Source organism: Buteo buteo, chromosome 7 (genome assembly GCF_964188355.1).
Source record: "Buteo buteo chromosome 7, bButBut1.hap1.1, whole genome shotgun sequence".
Lineage (NCBI taxonomy): Eukaryota > Metazoa > Chordata > Aves > Accipitriformes > Accipitridae > Buteo > Buteo buteo.
In genome coordinates this window covers 24,170,800-24,189,425 of record NC_134177.1, presented here as the reverse complement: position 1 = coordinate 24,189,425, position 18,626 = coordinate 24,170,800, and the positions used below count along the sequence as shown (strand labels likewise).

The 18,626-nt window shown below is 40.1% G+C and overlaps 1 protein-coding gene across 4 annotated transcripts in view; it reads right to left on the bottom strand.

Moving 5' to 3' along the window:
- Nucleotides 1-333: 333 nt before the first annotated feature.
- LOC142032804 (vesicle-associated membrane protein 2-like) overlaps nucleotides 334-18,626 on the bottom strand; it is a 52,194-nt gene continuing 33,901 nt past the window's right edge. The window contains exons 2-6 of one of the 4 annotated variants that reach the window (XM_075031921.1): nucleotides 17,517-17,631; nucleotides 13,715-13,873; nucleotides 11,753-11,804; nucleotides 9,484-9,547; nucleotides 334-591 (exon numbers count right to left, since the gene is read on the bottom strand). In XM_075031921.1, the coding sequence (XP_074888022.1) occupies nucleotides 9,531-9,547; nucleotides 11,753-11,804; nucleotides 13,715-13,873; nucleotides 17,517-17,631 (343 nt within the window). In that variant the 3' untranslated portion in view covers nucleotides 334-591; nucleotides 9,484-9,530. Of the gene's footprint in view, nucleotides 592-1,948; nucleotides 9,548-11,752; nucleotides 11,805-12,791; nucleotides 13,132-13,714; nucleotides 13,874-17,516; nucleotides 17,632-18,626 lie in introns of those variants that run through there. The other 3 variants (XM_075031920.1, XM_075031919.1, XR_012650997.1) reach the window with 3 other exon arrangements.

The window sequence follows — 18,626 nt, the reverse complement described above, 5'->3', positions numbered from 1 at the left end:
TAAGAACATTAAGAATAAGGTCAAATGCACTAAACGCATTCTCCCATCTGCTCCTCTTCACAATTCTTTAATGGTTGTACCACTGTCTCCCCTCCCCCTTTTTGTACAGAGTTCATTATTGTTTATACAACAGAAGTGTTTTGGGTTTTTTCTCTTCTATTAGACTGAATATATAAAAACTCAGTGTGAGTTAGAAAATCTTAATTTCCAGAAGTCTTCAGCACTTAACACAGAGAGGGAATCAAATTTGAAGCTGCTTAACTGTCCTGAAACTGTGTGTACTGTGAGCAGAAATGATACAAAAAGCAACTTCTTAAAACAAGATTTATTGGCACAAACATACATATTACAAATGTCTATGATATTCTTGGAAAAAACGTTCACCACTCCAAAAAAAAATCACCATCCACAGAAAAGTACAGTAATATCAAACTTTGTAAGTCATCACAATTTTAGCATCAAAATGCATGCATTCATCATTTATAAATGGAATTCCACTGACCTCCAGGTAAAGCACTTTAAGAAATTTCCTGGTCTCCACATTATTTTTCCTCCCCAGGTAGCTCTAATAAGATGCAAATGGAATGTTTTCTGTAGAGGCACAAATCACAATTTCTTGCTCAGTACAGCTGAGTCTATGAGGTGAGAGGTGCTGTACTCAGCACAGACTTTCAGATCCTTTCTGAGTGCATTACTACATACCTTAACACTACTGTGTGGCCTTTAAAAGGACGCAATTAAAGATTTGGTCTGGAGTTTAGTTTTTAAAAGGGCAACTGAAAACTTATTTCTGGTTATTCCTATTAGAGGAAGTAAAGCTCAAAGAACTGAAAGGAAAGAGGTAGAAGAAAGGGTTTTGTTTTGCATTGCAATTTAGCAGCATTTGGAAGAGGGGTGGCATTGCTAAGGTGACTTGTGAGGAGAAATAGTAATCTCAGTAAATCCTCTTCTTTGGTGCCAGTCTAGTAACTTATTAGCCAATCAAGGTTTTGTCACTGACCTCAGACAGTGCAGAACTAGACTTTACCAGATGTCCTGAATCTGATCCTATGCCTATCCTCAGCTTCAGTGTCAGAGGAGCAGGCTTCACATACACAGAGGGGAGAGAATGCACTGATACCCTCAGCGTGATCAGATCTGGCTTAGTCCAATGTAAATGAGGAAGAAGGAAAAGTTCTTGATATCAGTGGAAGCTCTTTGAAAAATGAGGGTTTCACTTACTCCCACTAGATCTGAATTTGACTCTAATCAGATCAGTGCACAAAAAAAAAGAAAAAGGCAAAAACATAAACCACATACACTTATGAAGGTGCATACTGCACTTTTATAAGCCTTGGTAGGGTAGAGAATATATCCAATGACAGAATTCACTGTGGAATCACCAGCCTTGGAGATTTTCAAAATTCAAGACAAACCCTGTGCAACCCAATCCAACCTCAAAGGTAGCCCTGCTTCAAGCAGGAGATTGGGCTAAATAAACCCCACGGGTCCTTTCCAACCTATCTATCATTGAAATTTTCTATCATTGAAAGGAAAGGCTTTTCCTCTCCTGAATTAGAACATGGCACAGATTCCATATCAGGCCTGGGTTTAGTAAGGACAAATGATGGGGGTTTTGTTGTCCTAAACAGAGAATGGAAATTCTCAACATGCTTAAGCACATGTTGAAGTCTCTTCCAGAACAGGGCATGCTTTGCTCTTCAGTCTGGGCCAGAGAGTGTGAAATACTCAACTAACTGTCCATTTTAAGTCTACAGTGCTGAATTGATTAGATAGCACCTCCAGAGGCTGCTTTTCTGTGTGAAGACTCAATCGTAAGTCATTAAGGAAATACTAATTAGCTGGCTACAAACTCATTTCCTGCAGTGACTAAAGCAAGTTTATAATAAGAGTTCATATATTGCCACTAAAAGAACTTTTTATGCTGCAAAACAAACTAGAGGTTGTTCACAGGAGATACTGGCTATGTTTCATCTCTTTTGTACTTGGAAAGAGAACGTATCACCCAAATGGCAAATGCTTGTCTGTGTATATAAGCACTTCTTTCAGAAAGGGGGAGGAAAAAAGAATAGGAGCTGTCAAGAAAAAATTTAACCTCTACAACAGTTGGTGTTTCCCCCTCAAAATGTATTTTTGCAACAGACAAAGGATGTTTTTAAGCGCTGCTCTTGAGTAGGAGGTACTAATTTCTAATCTTTCAGTGGTGCTGATATACATAATGTGACTAATATTTTACCATGTATGTGGTCGGGGGAGGGAGGACTTTTCATTTACAAGACAAAGTAATGATGTTTTTCTTGACAAGTAGTGTGCTATCAGTAACATTTTATTGTGCAGACCTGTGAGTGTGTCTTAGCTACATGGCATTTTATTTTATTTCCAATCTGGGGAAAAAGTAAATGGAACATAGACTCAACTTAGCATTTCTAATGAGAAAAAATATTCTTTCATCAACAAAAAGGCTTTGGAAGCTAATTATTCAATTATTTGTATAACTGCTAATCACTTAAATATTAGATAATACTTAAATAAGTAATGGTTAAACTGTATACCCATGGCCTTTACTATACATTTCTACTTTTATTCAGGATCGTTTTTCCCTTTAAGTTTCATGAAAGGCTGAACTTGCATTATTTAGTACACTGTAGCTTGCTAGCGGCACAGTAGTCACACTGACCACTGAATTTTCAGGTTCAGCCAACACTACCGTGACTAATGGAGTAATTGTTGCAACCTTTCAGGTCAATACTATAAATATTAATAGCTGAACTTCTGAAAACAATTATGCATTGTGCATCTATGAATTTATGGCTCCATTACATGCACTATTTCAAACACTGAACAAAGAAAACAACAGCAGCTGCCATTATTTACTCTTTAAACAAACCTGCAGCTTATCAGGGGGAGAAACTAATTTCAAAGGATAGATTAAAATATTGAGACATCTTAATTCTTTTAAACTCTTTTCATTACAAAAGTTCAGACCACCACCACGTGTTCACATATACATGACAGGAATGTAAAGGATTCAGCAAAGTGATTTTCCATCCTCTCAGGTCATTTATTGGTGGACAAGCATAGATACTAGAGTGGAACAAGGGTAAGCAAAATAATCATGCTGTGTCAAAAAGACTTCATTACTGGCAGACTGAAGTGCTATACAACAAAGTGAGCATTCAGTATGTATCCATGCATCAAGCACTCTGGAGCCCTTATTTGACTGAAGTCCTCGACCACTACTGCAGCTGACAACAGCAGCATGTCTTTGGATGGTATACCCCAAATGGCGTGCTCTGCAAAAAATACTAGATCATCCTTCCTGCATATATCTCCTGCATTTTCAAGAAAAAAGTGAAAGGAAGTACATTCAACTACCATTTGTCATAGTTCATTTTAAGTAGTAGTCCATATGCACTTCAATAGACTAGCACTGCTTAGTTCTAACATACGAAAGGTGCTCTTGGGTATAGCCACTTATAAAAAGGAGTTTACTGCATGTTAGCTATATCTCACTTAAACCGTTGCCCAATTTACTATGTTGTCATTATCACACTATCCTTATTTGCTGTTTCCTCTCTTTTCCATCAAAATTGATGAAATTACTGTTACAAGAAATGTTAAATAAGTTTAATTAAAATTCCAGTGTTACAATTAAAGTAGTGTAGCAAAAATGCTGTTGTCTAGCAGTCAAGAGCCTTCTTTTGTACCACATCATTTTAAACCAAATTAAGATCCAGGAGCTATATTCTGCCTCCAGTGTTCTTGTCCCATCAGTGGAGGTTGGTTTGAGGACAGCAGGACATTATGGGGAGGAGGTTCTGCTCCACTCAGGCCTGCCTCTGCTCTGGTTGAGGTCAACAATAACAATATGGCAGAAGGCAGGGAGTCAACTCAGAGGGCAGCAGAACAATCCTAGCCCCAATATGCTATGCTCTAATTACACTACAGTCCAAAACCACAAAGACTTTCTAAGAGAATGAAGAGAAACTTGAAGAATAATGAAGCCAGACACTGTGAGAAGAGCTAAAGAATGAAGAAGCTTTCTTCATAATTATCTTTGTTGTTTCTGATATTTTCTCTTTGAGAACAAGTACTTTGCCCATTTAAACTTATAGCATATGACTTCTTTGGCCAAATAGAGTGTTACGTATGAACCACGATGCTGTATTCATGTTTTAAACCAGTACAGGTTATGATTTTTGCTTTGGAGAGTTAGCAGATGTGATACAGTCATGACAGAATGAGGTTACTGCAGAAATGACTCACTGTTGAATAATCAAGTGTTTACTCCACCAAAACTGCATGTAACCGGACTGCCACAGTTTTTTCTGCTTTATTGTAAGACGTAGCTTTTAAATGTCAGTGCATCAGGAAGAAAAGTAAACTCCTTGGGTGGCTCACATCTCTTTTTATGCATGTGTTTAAAGGCAGACAGTCTTCTGGTTCTCAATGGAGAAAAAAAGCTACTGAGCACATCAATGGAGACATATATTAATGAAATAAGGGAGGGAAATTAGCTGAAGAGGAAAACGAAGTCCTTTGTTGAAGTGGAATGGAGAAGTATTTCTGAAGGAGACCAGATGAAGCAAGAACAACTGATGTGAGGTTCTGGTTTGATTGTTTCATACATCCTGATCTAGTATCCCTCCTGAAAATAATGTCACCATCTGAGAAATCTTCAGCCAATCATTTCTCTAGATACAATTCATTTTTTTCAAACTACATTCTTCAGCCTTTTTGGTTTTGCTTTTAAAGAAGGTAATTTGAAGGTGCTTGTGCTTTCTCCTGCATGAAGAAACACATGCTCAAATGTATCTTGTCTAGCAAGAGGGACCTAAATCAGGTGAGAGGAACTGGCTGGACAAGCATCTCACTATTCTGACTACACAGGGAGCCCAAAGGTTATGATCTGTTCTGGGTTTAAAGTTCAGGTCGGGACATGAATCCAAACCAAAGAGACTTTGGTCTCTTCGAGGCCTTTCTCCAATACTCACTGTGTACACTGGGAGTGAGCCCAGTGCCTTATGTGGCTACTGGTTTAGCCCTCTTCCCTGTTTAAAGGGCAGGAGAAGCAGGGTTGAGATCTAAATCCTGGATCACATCCAAGTGCTCTCTAGTTTCTTTGTGAAGGCCTAGCACCAACATGTGTGATCAAGGCACTGTCATAAAAAAATAACAGATTATACATACTCCCACTGGGTGGATAACCTCCCATGGAATAGACAAAAACTCACTCTGTAAAAGCATGAAAAAGAGTTGAGTAACATCTGAGCTTCTAAAAGTTCCTGAAGTTTGAGTCTCTCATGGTAGATGCACTTCTGAGAAGCAGACATCACCATTTTACAGGTACATTCTAACACAGATGTCAAGTCATGAGCTTGCTCTTAAGAGCTAAAATCCACTGTATTCAGACAAGAAGTAGCTCAGCTGTTCATAATGTTAAAGTTTTGTGAAGCCCTGTCAGAGGAGCAGTGACAGAAATGAGACACAGACATAGGAGAATTTCAAAAGGTCTTGCTACTGGACAAAAACATGGCAGATTGTGGCTGTTCTAATTGATTCCTTGCACAGTTAATACTGTCCTGTTCTTCGGTCATTGTGAGTGTTTAAGTCACTTATTGCAGGTCACCATTTAAAAAGAAAAAAGCCAAGTATTTTACTTGCCTGAACTGTTCCCGGGGCTAACCTTATGCAGGTTCCAATAGAATTAAAGTGCCAGCTTTAAAAATCAAACTGATTACATTTCTAAATCACTTCTTGTCTTACAGATCCTAGGCTACATTCAGAATCTTTATCAGATTCTCCCCTCCTCCTTCTAATAATATTGGATTATGTTGGACTATGTTGGATTGACTGTGCTGTTACATAAAGTTGCCAAGTGAAAATCAGGTCAAGTGCCCTGTTTGGGCTTCCACACTACTTGCTCCTGCAAGTTCCGTATACCAATTCTTTTAGGCTTAAAGACACATTTATGTTATTGCAAGGTGAGACAAATTAGAAGGAAGAAGGTGTAATGCCCAAGCAGAACCTTACTAGCCTGTGGATTGTGGATGCAAATAACACTTCTTCAAACTCATAAGCTGATGTGCACTCATTGGCAAGCCAAACAGCAGCTGTGGTACAAGCACAGACCAGCTCCTAACCACCCCATTTCAGCTATGCTGTTTCTGAATGGCATATCACCCTAGCTGTTCAGCTGTAGCCCAGAAATCAGAGGAAGAGCAAGTGCTTCTCATAAGGATAGAATACGCAAGTCTCAAACAACATCTAACTCTGACTAAAGCTATCAAAATCCTTGCAGCCAGCCAGAGAAGACTTCAGTTCAGTCCCCAAGACGGCAGTCAGAAAGCAATCAGCCTTGCAGTCCCAAGGGTTTGCTGGGGAGTGGGTAAAAGGAAGCCCTTTTGTGCCTTTTTACCAGCTCAAGGTAAAAGCCTAGGCAGTAGTTAGTGATGAAGAGTAGTAGTTGAAATTCTACCCAGTAACTGACATTCTAATCAGTGCTGACTAAACAAGAATGAGTTAATCTTCTCATGGGAAATTTACTATTACAAGTAGGCAGTTGTAACTGCATGAACATTTTAAATGTAGAGGCAGTGAGTGGAAATCAATCAATCCTGGCTTCAACACAAGATCTCCAACTGTGTTTATATAGATTGTCCTCTGTACTAGTCTACATATATGTGATGGTGTTGCACAATCTATGACCCCGAACAGTCCTATACTACCATTATTCTCCTTGCAGAAGAATTAACCCTCTGCAGGAGCAGTTCGACTCTGGCTCTGTGCATCAGGGAAGGACATAATTGCTTCCTGGGCTGAATTGGAAATGTTAAGTGGCTTATCTTACTGATTGCAACCAACCAGTGCAGCACAACTAGCAAACATCGAACATTCACGAGCACACTATATGCAAACAACTTTAAAGAGTTAAACACATTAATTTAGCATATTTCATTAGCACACAGGAGAAAATTGTCTCTTCACAAACATTTTACAACCCACCAGAGGCTAGGTTTCTTGACTAAACTACTCTTTGCAAATTCTCACCAACATTTAGCAGTCATCCCCATTAGTTACTGTTTTGAGGGAGAATGAGTACACATTCCACAACCAGCAGTTTCTTTTCTCCACTCTCCCCTAAAGCTCCTACTTTGATTATTAACTTGCTTGAGATATGTTAGCTAGGAGGATGTAGGCTTTGCATTCTTATAGCAGTTTCATTTGGAAACTTTGCATCTTTGTAGCTAGAGGATTCAAACTCCTTGATGTGTATTTGCAGCTGTATCAGCTAAGCAGTCAGTTCAGACTCATAGGAAAAGGCACCGTCTACTTTAAGGATCCGTATCAGCATATAACCTTACTGATGGTACCATCTCCAGTGAAAGCTATATCTTCATCTCATAAGTCTTTTCAGCATTCCTGTAGAGAAGGCCTGTGAGGATCAAGCCATGCTCAACATGGGTACGGGTGGCAGGGTCTCTCTCTTAGGAGATAACTCTTTCAAATCAGCTAGCCAAATATCTTAGTAGTTTAAAAGGGGTCCTGAATTTGGATGGCTTATTCCTTTTCCAGTGAAGGCTCAATTATATGTAGCATTCAGTTGTGGCACCTCATGGAGTCAATGTCCTTTATGACAGCAGAGTTTTCTGTCTGGCCCATAAGGATTTTAGAATTTTTTTATGTACTTACTCAGCTGAAGGATTGACGTGAACAGGGCATACCAGGGAGTCCAGTAGCACATTACTAAGTCTGAAAGTTAAGTTTCATTAAGACTGTGGCCACTTACTACTTAATGATATGAAACAGTACATATAAATATGAAGTAATAAATATATAGGTGGGAAAAAATGCAACTGGAACCTTTCAACTGATCATTGCTTATTCTGTCTGCAAAATTCTACTTAAGCACAATTTGTATATACACCCACTGCAGTAAACTGGTCTGGGTCTCTGTTTTTTTTAATATAGGACCATGTCAAGAAAGATGCTCCACAGTGGGAATATTTACACCACTATTATCACCACTTCTATTCCCTAATTAAAATGCAGACAAAAAAAAAAAAGTTGGTTGTTTTTTTTTTTTATTCTACAAATGCTTCTTAGAAATTCAGAAGGAGTTATCCTAAAAAGACCCATTCAGAATTTCCTGGCTCAAAATTTGATAATTCATTTTTATTTTGGTTAATTATGATTAAACTATTCAGTGTTTAAAAAAAGAAAAAACAAGGAATTCAACATTTGGGAGAAACCCTACAACAACGGCATACAAGAGCTTTCTCTCAAACTGCAATGTATCATTTCTCTTAATTGCATCAAATGTTAAAGTGAGTATGAAAAATATCTCAGCTGAGCACTTTACAAAGACGACACTATAGTTTATGAACTATATACACACACACAAATTAAATTTTTAAAAAGCCCATTAACACCACCACTTTGGAACAATGTTTCTCTGCCTTCCTCTTCTCCAAGAAAGCTTTGCTAGGCACCCTTCCCTTCCTCAGCCTCTCTCCACTGTTCCCTCTATTTACCCATACCTTCTTCTCCTGATTTTTGAACAGTCCTCACAGTAGGGACCATTTCTGCAAAATGCTGCAGAGGTTGCTTCCTACAACTGTGCTGGCAAGCCACAGACATCACCAAAGTTGTTCATGTGCTTTAAGTTAGGGCCATAAGTGTTGGGGATTGGCATTCAAGAGAGTCCCATGAAGTCTGACAAACAGTGCCTTGAGTTTTTAGCAAGAGTCTGTATCTTGGTCATTTATGGTGCCTGTATTACAATTTTTGCATTTCACTTGGCTTTTTCAAGATTGTGCTAGCTAATGCTTTTTGGTTTTCATAGTTTTCTTTCTGGCTTTCATATTGAGGTCATCCTGCTTGTACAGAACACCCCATAAGGAAAAAATTAAATCCATAGAAGATGATAATCCAGTCCTATTTATTTCCTGCAGACAATGTTTTTAGATTTGGATACTACAACTAATCTCAAAAAATCTGTGTCTTGTTGGCTAGGTTGAAAATAAGATGTCTTACATGAATACTTGTAGGTGCCACTCTTTTCAATGGGACTAGCAGGTACTACCTCAAAAAGATACAGCTGATAGTGGATTTTGCCATCCAACTTTAGGTGCTCAGATTGAGAATTTTGGCTCTAATGTTTGCTGCAACCTTAGGTTTGGGTCCAATCCACCTGACAGTGTCCCTTTAAGCAGGAGCTTTCCCATAGCTGCATTCTCTGATCCTGAGATGCTTAGGATGCTTTTCATATACTACAGTTTCTGAAGGTCAATGCATACACATTTTAATACACAGTGATAAGACAGTGTATGGAACTACTTGGCAGTATTTAGCTGGTACAGTTTCTTGTGGAAACAACAGAATTCCAAAACACACCACACCGAATGCTTATGGGTTATTACAAGCAAAAATCCCAAGACACCAGGAATTAAAAAGCGGAGTTCAACAAAGGAACACTGATACCATTGGTTGATATGAACAGTTGTGCCAAGTCCTCCTTCTTTGCTTTTTCAAGTGGAGAAATAAACTGGGAAAGGAAGCAGAAGGGGAAAAAAAAAAAGAAAGACATAAACCAACAGTTATTAGAGTTACTGTTAAGCTTTATCTCACAGAAGCATGTGCTCTAAGAGAATGGCAAACACCTTTAACACATCTTTGCTGAAAGAGCATGACGTGTCTTGAACACAGTATGCCTTCCTAGCTGGAATGGGGATGCTCCTCCTGTGTCAAAAGGAGTTTGGAGGGGGAACTGGAGTGGAAAGCAGGGGACACTGTGGCTCAAAAGATAGAAAGGGCAAGGACTGATGGTGCTGTTAGCCGCAATCCCCAGCTCCAGCAACACCTGCAGTCCCAGATGTTATAACTCTTCCTTCAGAAGGGATCCAGCCTGCTTTTGCAGGGCCCCACTACCGCAATGGTAGGGAGCCTGGCTTGGGCTATTTCACCACCCATGGTAACTTGCTGCTGTGAGGAACTGCCCAATTTATCTGCATCTATAGCCAGCCCTGCATGGAGGGTATGATCTTGTTCCCATTCAAATCAGTGACTGGAGAAGTCAGGCAGGCCTTGTCTGTGACAGCACTTGGATGCTTGATGTCAAGAGTATTTAAACATGTACTTGAGAGCTACTGTAAATAAATACATCGAGTTCAATACAGAGGGTCCTTCCTGAAGCTGCAACCTTTAGGCACTATTACAGAAGGATCAAATAGACTGAAAAAATAATTTAAGATCCAGAGCTTAAGTACATTTAAATCTCACTAGACTTGCACTAGATCTCACTATGGTAAGCCATAACCTGGATTTGATGATGTGACACTCAAGTGTGTGATTAAATAGCCTAAACCCAACCCAAGCCATGTCAAACCTGCTATGTCTATTTCTAAACTTACCAGGACAGACATCCAACATTTAAAACCAGGAGGGAAACAATGTTATTACTTATATATATATATATGTTATTACTTATATATAATTTCAGCCTCAACTTCTAATGAGAAATTATGAGCTATCTCATCTGCTTTTTACTTTCTTGTTAAGATACACATAATGCTCAATGATGCATATATACACAGCAATCACTTCAATGGCTGCACATCCGCCTTCCCAGGTTGCTGCACTAGACTGCAGAACAAAGGCCCATCTTTCCCTTGAAGCCAGTTGCCTTGAGTACCCAGTTAATATAGTTAATTAATATCTAGCCATTTCCCATTCTTGCTGTATCAGTGTTATGAAACGCTACAATTATTCTGGGTCACTCTGGTGCCAGCATTGATAAGACTAATAAACTGCCACATGTGTCTCAATCCATTTAGTCATGTTTACAGGTGATTCTGTAAGCCTTCTTTGCAGAAGCAACAGAGGAAAATGGAAACATGCAGAATACAAGGCATGTAATTTGAGAGCTAGGAATTAATTCACAGCCACAGTCTAGCCTCCTGGTGAATCTCTTCTGGGTTACTACCTGGATTGTCTAACTCAAGCAATCTCCCTTTTAGGAGTTAATGCCATATTACAGTTATGTCACATAACGGCTGTTGCTAACACAGGGGTTACATAAATAAAATGTTCAGTTCCTGTCATTACAAGATCCCTGGCTCCCAACCAGCATGACTCCTATTATTCATTGATATGTTATCTCTCCTGTAACAAACGTGTGGAATGAGATGATCTTTCAAGACAAGAAATCATTAAGACTTTGGGCAATGTTTTAACAATATTCAGGTATTCAAGATGTAAAGGGATTTTCAGAAGCACCAACATCTCAAATTCCAGCTGATTTGGCAGGAACTAGGCACCTACATGCTTTTAAAAAATGCATCAGATGCCTGTTTGCCTGTGGACCTTCACCCTCTTTTCATAGGCTTGAGGTAATTCAAGCATTACTGTTCTCAGTAGAAAACACCAGGACTGTGGCATTGGTTATAATGAAAGAAAGATATCTGAGACTGCACAAAAAATTCTATAAACATGAAAAGGGAGAATCTTTAATCCTAGGGAAAGTTATGCAACATGCTAATGTCATTAAAATGTCAACAAATTCTACCTATATAAGTGTCCGGAGAGTTTGCAGTAATTCTCACTATAACAGCATGACACTAGAAGGGGAATTTCACAAATTAATCAGTTTAAATAATTTTATATCCATTTTTGTTTGTTTGTTAATATATCAGCACTTCGTAAGTCACAGAGCTATCAACATCATAAATGAAATAGAAAATTAATTACTCACTTATAATTATAATGAGAATGACTGCGCATACTACACCAAGGATGATCATCATCTATAAAAAGAAAATTATGAGGAAAAAAAAGAGAAAGTCAGGTTTTCACATGAAAGACATTAACCCCTCAGGTTTTTTGCTTTTACTTAATGTCTCATTCCCTGCACTTTTAATTCATGCAAAGACTCACTGCAACAGAGTTGTTAAGGCCCCAGATTTAGCGTCAATATTAGGAACAGCTGACCACTAGCAATGAACATAGCCTCTTCTGAAATAAAACAACTCCAGAGGTGATTTAAGTGGCTGGATTCACACATCGCCATGTACCACTTTAACTAGAGTAACTTGATCACTTTTCATCACATTCCCATAGTCAGGGAAGAGTCAGCTGGAGGTGCCTAATGCCTAGCAGCTATTTGTGCTGGCTTTGTGTACTTGTGCTGTTGAGAGAGGTAGACCATGCTAGCCAGCAGGGTTTCCAGTGTGTTAGCTAGGAAATAGCTCATTGCAAAGTTGAAGTCTGCTCCCACAGGAACAGATACATCAGAGCCAGCTGTGCACAGACCATACCAGCACTGAGTTGTGTGGGGTAGAGGCCCCCACATACGACTTGCTGAATGCTAATGAGGTCACCAGAGATGCTGCAGTCCAATTCCCATCAGTAGCCTAGTGAAAACGGAAAGACTGAAAAACAACAAGCACGGACATGTCAAATCAAGGGCTTCATTCCTCCCAATATATGTCTGGAGGACAGAGCCAGCCATTGGCTTGCAGGAGATTTATTTATTTTCCCCCCTCCTTCCAGAGTCTGGGAGCCAGAGAAAGGACAGGGGGATTCTGTTTGTCAGGGTAAAGCAGGAAGCGACAAGGAGGAAAGGAGAATGAGGGTAGGTTTGAAGGTCTAGTGTAGCGTAGGTCATTGTGGTGACTGCAGTCAGCATGGGTGAACCTAACTCAAAATCTGTGTTTAGAGCTCGCATTGTCAGGCAAAGCAACAGGGCAACAGCTAGAAGAGGCCCAGAGGAACTGCTCAGTTCAATTTCTAACCTAGATCCACTTATTTCTGGAGTGTTGTGTGTGTAGTTTTGCCAGAATATTTTGCCTTGCTTTACATTTCATAGCACTGTGGACTGAAGAGAAAAAGCAGGCAACAGACTGGTGAGAGATACATGTGGGATTCTCCTTTGGGAACAGGTGGTTTTATTTGGGTGGACATGAATGGTCAGCAGCAAAGATGGTATTGAAGAGAAATGGAAATGAAGCTGAACTTTTGGCATAGTGTTCATCTTGGTGGTGCATGAGTAGAAAGAAGCAAGGATATGGGGTCTTATATGAATAAAAGGAGCTGAAGTTTCTGGGTCCAGAAAACACAAATCCTGGAAGAGATCTGAAAAAGAAAAGGAGAGTGAGGTTCCCTCCGCTTATGGGAAAGGATGAGACTTTGAAGACAGCAGAGGAAGAGCTGGTCGATTAAAGTCCTCCTCTACCTTAATCTGCCCCTCTTTTAAAGAGACTGTAATTTCCTCACTTCTCATAGTGGTTTGTGGAACCAAGTATTTTTTTGGTAGTTTACCATCCTAAAGCAAGATCAAGAGGCTGATGATCTCCCACAAGGAAAAAACTTCTTTTCTCCCACTACTAGAATTCACTACACCTGTTCAGGTTTTGTGATTCACACAGGGAACTGACATGAATTAACATTGAATGCTCTCGCATCCCTATCTGCAGGCACTGACTGAAGCATCATAATTTGTATCTACATTTTATATACTGGAGAAATTATCTAAAGAATAGGTTCTGGTAAAGATCAAAGTTGCCTGAGTTATTATCCTTGAGCGTAGAGGGCAAGGCATCTCTTTCTCCCCTTGAGACCACTTAGAGATGCCATCCTGCAAGCAACGTCCCATTAAGTGCAAGTGAAACTAATGTCTGCTATGAAGTGATTCTTAACAAGAATTTATATTCCTTACCTTGCAATTTTTCCACCAGTATTTTCTCTTCAGTTTGGCTGCACTGGTTTCAAACTGTGAGGCACCTGCTTGCAATGCATCTGCCCGGTTGTCAAGCTCTGATAGCTTCTGGTCTCTTTCTAGCACCTTGTCCACATTCATTCTCATGATGTCTACCACCTGCAAAGGCACAGCCTCACATTAGATTCCACACACAGTAAAGCTGAAGGTCACCCATATGTTCACACTCTGGAATATTACATACCATACTGAAACCAGCTATTTGCCATTATGGTATGTGATGGCAATTACCTGGACAGTGCCTCAAAAGCCATGCCTATGGAAACAGACACGGTGAGAATACAGATGAACATAGCTATACTGTGCTCAGATGCCCTTAAAGGTAAAAAATAAAGGGACATTATGAAATAGCGTAAGTAGCTTCATTAAAGCTTTTCATTTCTACTGGCCTACAACTAGCTACTTTGCTACAGATACAAAAACCTGATGGAGACCAGTACCTCTATACTACATTTTGGCTGACATTTGTCCAGTCATCGCTAAGACCAAGCCATTGTTTTCCTTACACATTTAATTTAACTTCCTTACCTGAACTAGAGAAATTGGCTAGATAAAAGCCACTCTAAAGGGAACTGTATGCATTTCCTGACCAACGAATTTACTCATTCTGCAGATCTTTCTCGGACAAGATGACTTCCCGGCCATAATTTGAAGTCTTCCTTGAAAGTGGAGGAGGAGAAAATTTTACCTGAGAAAATTCAGCCTGAAGTATATCAGGGAGCTCATGCCACTTCTTTGCACAGCCTCAGCGAAAAAAGTGTGCACACCCAGTGCATAGTTGATAAGGCCCTTTCATGTATATATTTTATACACTGAGTTAGACGAAAATCCTCTTCTAGCAAGCCAATAACTCTAAATAGAAATCCTATACAAATTCATCAGTAATATAAATGTTAGACAGTATACCAATCTCAGTAAAGTTGTGTCTACTTATTCTAGCAGTGAATATGGTTGCTGGTCTGTTACTTCTCATAGTCTGTAATAAGGAAGGCCATATTGTTTGTATTTAATATAATTTAACTATTACCTGCAAAAACCCAGAGTTATTAAAAAAAATACATTATTTAAATACAGTGAGATGAAACTGGTAGTGAAAGAGTCTTTGAAAGGACTGGCATAGGGTTAAATGCTGTTCCAAAACTCGAAACATTAGTTCCACTTGTCTACCAAACCTAAAACAAAATCAAATGTTTTGGTCAAACTAAATTTTCTTACTTGCTTTTTCAAACCAAAACCTTCCAAGCTTTTAAGTTCATATCAAATAAAAAAAATCTTGTTTTCATTTCTCAGCTAGTATTTAGCTGAATTTTGTCTTGGTACAATGTTTCATTGTGAAAATTTTATACTATTAGAAAAAGCTGAAACAAAATACTGTAACATTTTCTACGCATTCTCTCTTTTTTTTTGCCCAGAACTACTTATTGAATTTAACCTGACTGCAGTGAACACTTGTCCAGATGAGACTGCATTTTTGTCAAATAAAGAAACATTTGTCTAGACTAACATCAAGATCTGGGCCTTGGAAAATAAGTTCTAGGATGCCTAGAGAAATCAGAGGGGGAAACTCAACATGCATATAGCTGAAACACTATATCAGCATTGATATAGCATTAAAAATGTCAGTCATTTTGCTAAGACCAAAAATTTTCTCTTGAGCAAAGTCGTGATCGCGTTGCTGAGTTTCGGGTTTGGGTCTGAAGTGCTGTGCAGAACAGCACTTGGGGCAGAAGAGCCAGAAGAGTGTAGTGCTGTGCTGTGGTGTTTGGTGCCACCTACAGATTACTTTCCCACAAGACATGAAAAAAACCCAACCAGGAAGGATCTGGGAAGGTCAAAGCAATGCTTAACAATTCAGCTCCTTAGGTGCTATAAGCCAGTTTCACCCTGGTGACTTCAGAGTACTGAAAGCCCAGTGGCACTTTCCTCCCTCGTCTATTCTCGTACTGTGATTTCCCTATTAAACAAGGATCTGCTGACCATGTCCTATCCACTCAAAACCCATACCAGCCTCAGCCTCCCTCCCAAACAGGAGGTGAAAAAAATTTGGATCCTGATTACCACCTGCATAATCCTCAGATCCCAGAGCTACTCATATTAGGTAAGAATTCCTGCCAAAATTACACCATCATGCTTCACAAGAAGACAAACTTGCATGGGCTTGAGTGAAAAGTCTCAGAATACAGAGTATCTTAAACACAAAGCGGGGGTTCACTAGCCTCACTGGAGCCATCTCCATTGATCTGCTTGAAGAGCCCTATGTTTCTGACCTGCATCACTCATTTTAGACAATAACTAGCAATTATTTTTTATGTTCTAGGGACAATTACTTTTGCTGTAGCTCACATAAACAATTACAGCACCATCATGATGTAATATGTTCAGGACAAGAAGTTCGTTTCATTATGCTGACCCAAGACAAAAGCTGAAATGTAATATTCCTTTCCCCACTGCAAGACACACTCCACTAACATCAATGAAGTTAGCATGATGTGAAAATTGGTGATAATGAGAGAAGCTGGCCTTGAAATTTCTGCAGCCAGAGGATGTTCTTGTGATCAGCTCTGAGTATCAGCAATGGGGAGGCCAGAAAGACCCTGTTTCAGATCTTCAGCAAAGAAAAAGTTCTCAAAAAGACAAAGCTCAATTTGACAGGTATATCTAACTCATCTTAAGAAATGCATTTGAGTTGGATGTTGTGAGGTCTTGTCTACTATTTTTAAAGCATACCCGGAGCTTTTGAAAATAGAGGCCTTTATGCATGTAAATTGCTATTTTCTAACGTGTATTTTATTGAATTGGCAGTAAAGAATCACACAAGCCCTGGCCACTTCCCCATAGACAGTAGGCAACTAGTTACTTAAGTCTTTGTAGGGGTTTAGCAAAATTCTATACTTAGTACACAGCACACAAATCTGCACAGCAGGTGTGCAAGGATGCTACAGCTGCTACTGTACTGCTGCTATACTCAGGGCCTACACCCATAAGTGGTGGTATACTCACTTATTGCCATTAACACCCCAGTTACATGGACACTGGCATTACAGCCAAGGTGGCGGGATAGTCTATATGCTACATGAATTTAAGGATCCAAGCTGGAACAGGCATGTGGTCCCCCAAGACCAACACAAGGAGTGGGAATTTGTTGAAGATGCTGTTATGACATCATGTGTGAGTGCCTTTCTTTGGGGATAAATTGTGATGATTAATCAATAGAGCTGTGGCTAATGAACACAGCCCTGAGCTGTACAAAACTCATGGCTTGAATCTATCTATGAGAAGCTGATGGTCTGTCCCTGTGAAACAGCCTGTGAGATTAGCATCTAACCTTTAGGAATGCAGGATCACGTTCAAAGAGCTGGTTCCACTATGACATTTCCTCCTAACCTGACTGACTGGGATGAATTCCTGAATTGGCACCAATGCCCACATTTATTCTGCGGAAGTGTTACTGGTACAAGGATGTTCATACTCAGAATCTCTCTTGTATTCTCTGCTTCCTCATAAATGCAATCCTTTGATAAACTTCATTTCCTAATGTGGTGGTGCAGTTCTGGAGGTGATTTTTTTTAAGCAATCTGAACTGCTCTTCTCTCTCTAATTCTCCCCTGTGACACCTCGGTCCACTGCCTTCAGATAAGCAGGAGTTGCTGGATCACTAGGGAGGAAACCATCTTAAAGAAAAAAAAAAAACAACCACATCAGCACCCTCGTGGTGAGCAACAAATCACCTGGAGCCACTTACCTCATCCACCCGGGCTTGTGTCTGCTGCAGCCGTTTGTTGCTTGACACGTTGGTAGCAGGAGGTAGCCCTGCAGCCCCAGCACTGGTGGGACCTTGGGTAGGAGCTGGAGCAGACCTAGATCAAAGCCAGAAAACATAAAAAGTGACTGAAACCTTCTTCGCTTGTTCACTACCCCTTTTCTGGAGCAAGTCAAAAGTACCTATCTCTTAAAAGGAGTTTTCCATTGTCTCACAGCTCACATTTTCCATTCCTGGATTACAACGCTAGTGTCCCATTCCCTCCCATGCTGTAATTAGTTTTCACGCTATTTCTTGATAGGACCGTAGCAAACTCTTCCCCTCCCTTTCCGTCTTTCTAAACATCAAACAATTCAGATTATCTACCCTAAGTTAGGCCAATGGCCAAACTGATCACAGGCCTGACTAGCAGGGCAGAGCTTACATCCCACTAAGGAAACAGACTCCACTCTAGGTATTTTGTGTTGATGCCATAGGAGCCAGGGCTGCGACCCTGCCTTCCTCCTCAGTGTGCTGAGTGACATTCTCCCCTGCTCCTCGGTGTTTGGCTGGAAGCTAACCAAGTAAAGATAAACAAAAGGAGAGGAGAAAGAAATGGAGAAGGAAGTGGGGGTAAGAATTGCACATAGCATGGGGTTAGTCATCTCAGGCATTCAGCAATGTTTAACCACCCCAACGGTGGTCACCAAATGTCCCACCAGAGCAGCTGGCCAGGCTTGAACATCTGCCACAGACCCTGAATGAATATTTGCAGCAATGCCGTGAACAGAGCCCTGATCTCCTGCGCATCAGCTCTTTTCTTAAGCATCAACACTGGCTTTCCCCAGCTTGCTGTAAGACAAAACAGAAGTCCCTTAAAATCCACCATGAGATCCATCTGTCTCAGTCCACGAGCTTGTGCAGAAAAGTCATCCTGCCAGCCTGAACAAAGTCCCTCAACCTTAGCCAGTCGTTCTTCACACCCACACTTGAACCTGTGAAACCTTACCTTTCCTTTCAAGGGACCCCTGTCACTTCTTCCTGCAGTGAAATAAAGTCCTTCCTGAAGCTGCAGAGGAAATCCCTAAGCATGTGAACTGAAAAATACCACAA